The sequence below is a fragment of the Leishmania panamensis genome (assembly GCF_000755165.1).
Source record: "Leishmania panamensis strain MHOM/PA/94/PSC-1 chromosome 30 sequence".
NCBI classification, from domain to species: Eukaryota; Euglenozoa; class Kinetoplastea; order Trypanosomatida; family Trypanosomatidae; genus Leishmania; species Leishmania panamensis.
In genome coordinates this window covers 199834-205749 of record NC_025877.1, presented here as the reverse complement: position 1 = coordinate 205749, position 5916 = coordinate 199834, and the positions used below count along the sequence as shown (strand labels likewise).

At 55.4% G+C, this 5916-nt stretch overlaps 1 protein-coding gene across 1 annotated transcript; it reads left to right on the top strand.

The window, feature by feature from the left end:
- Positions 1–1600: 1600 nt before the first annotated feature.
- LPMP_300620 (protein kinase, putative) lies at positions 1601–4360 on the top strand (the record flags this gene model as incomplete). Its single annotated transcript, XM_010702795.1, has 1 exon — positions 1601–4360. One exon carries the CDS (start codon positions 1601–1603, stop codon positions 4358–4360), a length of 2760 nt encoding a protein of 919 aa, XP_010701097.1.
- Between the last annotated feature and the right edge of the window lie 1556 nt (positions 4361–5916).

The window sequence follows — 5916 nt, the reverse complement described above, 5'->3', positions numbered from 1 at the left end:
CAGAGATCGTTGTGTGCTAACTCTGCGCGTGTGTGTGTGTGTGTGTGTGTGTGTGTGTGTGTGTGTGTACATATCGACTTTGTGTACGTGCGTGCGGGAGTAGGTTCTAAAACGCACAGGCAGACACGTGCAGGGGAAAAAAGTGATACAGTCGCAGCTGCTTTGTGGCCTTCTTTCTTTTTCACCACCTCGCCTTTCACGTTGGCTTAAGTGTGCATGTCTGTGGGTGTGTTCATCCCCCGCCTTTGTTGTTTCTCCACCGGAACGCCTTCATTCTCCTCCTTGATTGTGCCACTTCTGCACACATTTTAGCTTGCCTCGCAGGCTCCTATAGTTTACTTTTCTTTTCCCTCGCCGTCTTGCTTCGCTTCCTCTGGGGGTTTCTCCTCTTATTTCCCACCCTCACTCTTTTTGTTTCGCACGTGTGTGTGTGTGTGTTTGTGGGCCAAGGCCCCGGAGAGCAGCTCGAAGAAAAGGCCTGGACAAGACCCCCTTCCCATCCCAGCTGTACCACCTTACGTCGACTAATACGACAGCGTGGCCTGCGCATCTCTGTCTTCTCCCCTCTTCTGCTCTTTCCGCATCTTTTGTGTTTGTTTTCGCCATCCTTCTCCTTTTCCTCTTCGAATCCACCCGAATTTTTTTCCATTCCCCTCTCTTTCTCGCGCGCTCCACCCACATCTCCTTCCTCTCCTTCTCTTTCCCTCCTCGGCTGGTTTGTCTCTCCTTCTCCCGATTGCTCTTTTTTTGACCGTCTTTACTTCGCTCGTTTTCTTGTTTTTCTTTGGTATCTTCATCTTTATTCGCTGTCGCTGCCGCTCTTTTTGCTTCTCTGTTCTTGTCGTGTGTTTGCCTCCTTCACTGCGCGTGTTTTTTTTTTCTGTGGTGAAGCGGTGGCTACTGTTGGAGCAGTCGCCAAAGGCATTTCTCCTCCCCTCTCCTCCTCCCCCCCTCCTCCTCCCTCTTTTGCACCTCCTTCCGTTTCGCCTTACATTGGACAGCCCTTTCCCCCTCTTGCTGCTGTGTTTTCTTTCCCACACATTTCGGTGCTCTCCAGTACTATTACAGCCACTGCCTTCATTTCTCTCTTTCCATTGCGCGCGCCTGGCTTCACCCCTTTGCAATTTGGTCTCGCGCCTTTCTCTCGACTGCCTCAAGCGCAATCGACTACAAGCTGTTGCACTCTCCCTCTCTGTTCCCGGTTTTCCCCTGTGCCCATCTTCTTTCTTCTCCCCCTTTTGGTATTTCCTTCTTGTCGCCCTTTTCTTGCTTCTCGAGTCTATTTTACCCCCCTCCGTCGTCCGTCTCTCTCTCTCGTTTGTTGATTAAGCGAGGGAGTACCTTCAGAGAGGAGCGGAAAAAGATAGCCAGCCAGGCGCAACTTCAGTCACGCACTCACCATACCGACTCACGTTGGCGCCTACCTGCGCATCCACACGTGTCAGTTTGTGTGCTTCTGTGTCCACGTCTGTGTCGAGGACGTGGCTGTCATCTTTTCTCTTCTTCACTTACCTTCTCTAGATTTCTCCTTGCTGGCGTGAGGCTACGTTTTGTGTTTTGTCTTCTTTTAAGAGTACGTGTTTATAGAGCATTTGAGCCAATGAATATGCACTCCCGAAAGAACGTAGGCCACGCGCGACCAAATGGGGTCAACATTGGCCTCGCCACGGAGATCAGCTCCCCCATGTCTCGTGACTGTACCGCCTCCCGACGCATTGTCAGATCGCTCAAGAATCCGCTGGCATGCGTGATGCAGTTGGTGCCACTAGACAGTGGTGAGAACAGCCGTCCACCTCATCTGCTTTCACGTTTCAACACGGCTAGCATCCCAAGTGAGGCTTCCGTGAGTGAGGTGCGCAGTGAGCTCTGTAGCGTTGCCATTGAGGAGCAGACGGAGGATTCGACGTCGTCATTCTTCGACCATCGCAGGTCATGGCATGGTTGCAAAGTAGGCAGCTCCATGGGCCGCAGTCGTGCGTCACGGGCAGGCCACGGGTCTCGTGCCCGTATGCGCCGCAGCTTTCCCAGCGGTAGCAGTCGCGAGGTGGAGGAGAGTTTTCTCAGCTACAGTGATGACCCGTCTTTCTACGCGTGCGACTCCGACGCGTCATCGAACTCTGCAGAAACGGAGGGCTCAGGCCACAGCATGTCCTACACAGTCATCTCCGACAGTGTGCCCAGCTGCAGCCTCACCGGCCTCACTGAGAACAAATCCGCACCCACTGGGTGGGCGAGCCGTTTCCGCAAGTCCAACGCTCCGCCTCCGTGTAGGGAGTCCAACAGCTTTGGTAGTATCTTCGGCAACGGCGGGATCGACCCGTACAGCGGCGTTAGCGTCAACGCACACCATCAGCCCCGCAACAACGCCGCCGCGGATGTGGCAATGGGGATAGCGGCAGGGCCTCGCATAGCGGTTGCTGTCCCGCAGAGGGACCCGGCCGTGGTTGTCCTTTCCCCTTCTTCATCTAGTACGCGGGCGAACACAATCCGGCCGTCGCATACCGCGGCGTCCGCAGCAGCGCAGAGCGCGCCAAGTCCTGCAGCGGCGCGGCTCGGTGATGGAGGATCGCAATTCACTGCGAACACCTCTTCTGTGGGTCCGGGTATGGATAGCGGCAGGCCTCTGAACAACTCCGTTGACCAGCGGCCACGCGTGCAGAGTGTCAAGCTTCTGGAGCGTGTTGGACGAGGCACCTTTGGCGATGTCTATCGCGGCGAAGATCTGGACAGCGGCAGCATCATCGCTGTGAAGGAGATTGTTGTGCCGCATGACTTCACCAAGGATGTGGAGAAGCAGTTGGCTGCGCTTGAGTCGGAGATTCGCGTCATGCGTCGACTGCACCATCCTCACGTCGTGACGTACCTCGGCGCTGTACGAGAGGGTAACTCCCTTCGGATTTTCATGGAGTTTGTAGGGGGTGGCACTGTGGGCAGCAAGGTGGAGAGCGTTGGCGGTCTGTGCGAGGAGAAGACGCGCGACTACACAGCCCAGTTGCTAGAGGGACTCGAGTACCTGCACGTCTCGCACATCCTTCATCGAGACTTGAAGGGCGATAACCTCTTCCTCACAGAAGACGACCAGCTCAAGCTGGGCGACTTTGGGCAGAGCAAGGAGTTGGCGGACACCCTCATTACCCAGTCTGTGCAAGGAACGCCAAGCTTCATGTCACCCGAGATGATTGCCTGCTCTGGATACTCGTTTGAGGCAGATGTGTGGTCGGTGGGGTGCTGCGTCATTCAGATGCTTACTGGCAAGCCGCCATTCGCGAACCTTGACAACCAGATGGCGGTGATGTTCGCCATCATCAGCTCCAAGATCGAGGATCAGATTCCGGCAAGCGCCACCGAAGGCGCGAAGGACTTTATTCGCATGTGTACCAAGACCAATATCAAAGACCGGTGGACCGCCTCGCAACTGCGTCAGCACCCTTGGATCCTAGGACAAAGCGCTCCAGTGGCCGCAACAGTAGCCGCGCTGACTAAGGGTGCCGGCGAGCTGAAGGGGACAGCTAGCCGCAAATCCATCGCCACGCACCTATCATTGGAGGCAAAAGGACCGAGCCAGCTGAACCCGCACCCTGGCAAGCCTTCTCGGTCCATACTGTTAGACACCGCTACCCTTGGGAAGGTGAAGAACCGTGATGGCATCAAGAAGGGCCCAAGCAGCAGCAGCTTCGGTGGGTATCAGTACTCATACGAGGACGAGACAGGTGACCATGAGGCGGGTTGCACCACGAGCAGCAACCTTTCTTCTTCCAAAAGCGAGACGGCAAGTTCCAAGAATGCCGCGGTCAGGCACATCAGCGCACCTTTTCCGCAGTCGTCCCCCCATAGCGAAGGTGCGTCGACTGGCAGCCGTCATGCGTCACCTCTGACGTTACCGGAGGCCTTGCCAAGTGGAGGGCGCCAACACCGCGGGCGCGGGAGTGCCCGTGGGCCGATCCTGGCTCAGTCCGATTCGCTAGTGGTGGTGGGAAAAGAGGGTGGTGGTGGCAGTGGTACGCGGGGGCGGAGGAAGTCGCCACTGGAGCCAGCGCAGCGGCTGCAACGGCCGGTGCAGTGCCACAAGGAGAAGTCGCCGCGTCACCAAGCATTGATGGTGGGCAGCGCCGTGGCTGTGGAGTGCCCACCAAAGAGACGATCGAACTCGAGCCTAGCATCGCGCACTCTTAATACACCCATTCATGACCGCACCAGCCTTGGTGCCTCCTCTCCCAACAAACAGCGTGGCGATGTGCGACCGGCAGGCTCAGCGATCTACCGTGGCTCCGGGGCGGGCAACCAGTCGGTCCGCACCACACAGAATGACACTTCCTCCTTCAAGAAGCGCCAACCAGCGCCATCACGGGCTGAAAGATGATCACAGGGTGTAGCTGACACAGTACGTGTGCATATGCGCACATTTAGGTCTCGCTCTGAGAGGCTACGTACCCAAGTTGTCGCCTGCTACTCGTTCGTCTGCGTTATGCTCTCGACGTTCACCACTCTCCGATGTGCTCGTTTCTTCTTCACTCTCGTCATCTCTCCATCGTACTTTTTTATGCGTTCACTCCTGTGGCTCCCTGTCGTTATGTGTATCTGTGCTTTTTCCCCCTTTCAAGTCGTAAAATGCGGATCGTCTTTTGGTGGAACGCCTGCGGTGCCGATGTAGGGCAGTGCGGGAATCTGCGCTTGTGCTCAAGATAGGAGAAGCCAAACGTTTTTTTTCTCTTTCTCCGTCTCACGCGTTGTGGTTGGTGTACTTCAGTATCAAGCTGTCGGTGCGACCCTTTCTGTTCACACTGCCCCTTCATGACGCGTGTGCGTGGGTTTATGTGTGTGAGGTGGGAACTACTTGAGAGCAGGCGACGTTCTATTTTTACTGGAAGGACGGTCGTGGCCGACCTGCAGGTGTGCGTGCGTATGTGTGCGTGTGTGTTTGTGTGCGTTGCACTTCTACGTGAGTGCCCCCCCCCCTCCCCCCACCCTCTTCCCCCTCATCATTTCCTTTTTCTTGCACCTTCCTCACTCTCTGCTTTCTCGCTTTCTCCCGCTTCTGCTGCTCGTAGATTCACTGCCCCCCTTTTTCTTTCTCGGCTCGGCTGTGCAGAGTTCATAATTGCCTCCCCCCAAATCAGACATAGCTCTCTTTTCTCTTTTTGCCTTTCATTGTTGGGAGGCAGTGGGTGATAACTGTAGGCCGTAACACATTGATTATACGCCCCTCTTGGCCGAGGCGCTGCGGACGTCGCACACACCACCACCACCACCACCACTACTCCTGTGTTTCTGACTCTGCCCTCCTACTCCACCGTCCCTCCTTCCCTCCTCTCCTGTACCCGCTTGGGTGGATGTATGAAGACAATAGGAGAATAAAAGAAAACACTGTCACATTTTTCTTCCCTCCTGCCGGCTTTTTTCTCCTTTTTGTCTTCTCGTGCTCTTGATTTATCCTCATCATCTCGTGGTGTCTCTGTGCCTCTTCTTTCCACGCTACCGGTATGCGCTAACACCCCCTTTTCTCTCACCTACACAGATGCACGCATACAAGCCCCACACCAAGAGGAAAGGGCAGGAAGAGAAAGGGGGATATCAAGGCGGACAAGAGGGAGAGGTCGGCCAGTGACTGCCCGCTCGCGTGATGCACCGCGCTGCAATTTTTTGCCTGTTTGGGCGTGTATTATTCGGGTAGTGCTACGACGTTGTTCTCTCTCCCCCCTTTCCCTTTTTAATCACGTTTCACCCTTCTTTATTTTGCCTCTCACTTCACACAGCACATCAGAGAGCGACTTGCGTGTTCCATCACAGGGAAAGGTGAAGCTGTGAAAGAGAAGGCCAGAGCTGCCTCCCCGCTTCTCATCGCTTTCCCTTTCCTTTCCCTGCATAATGAACCCAAAGCAAAGGGCTGACGCAGCTTTTTTCTCCTTTTATACACAG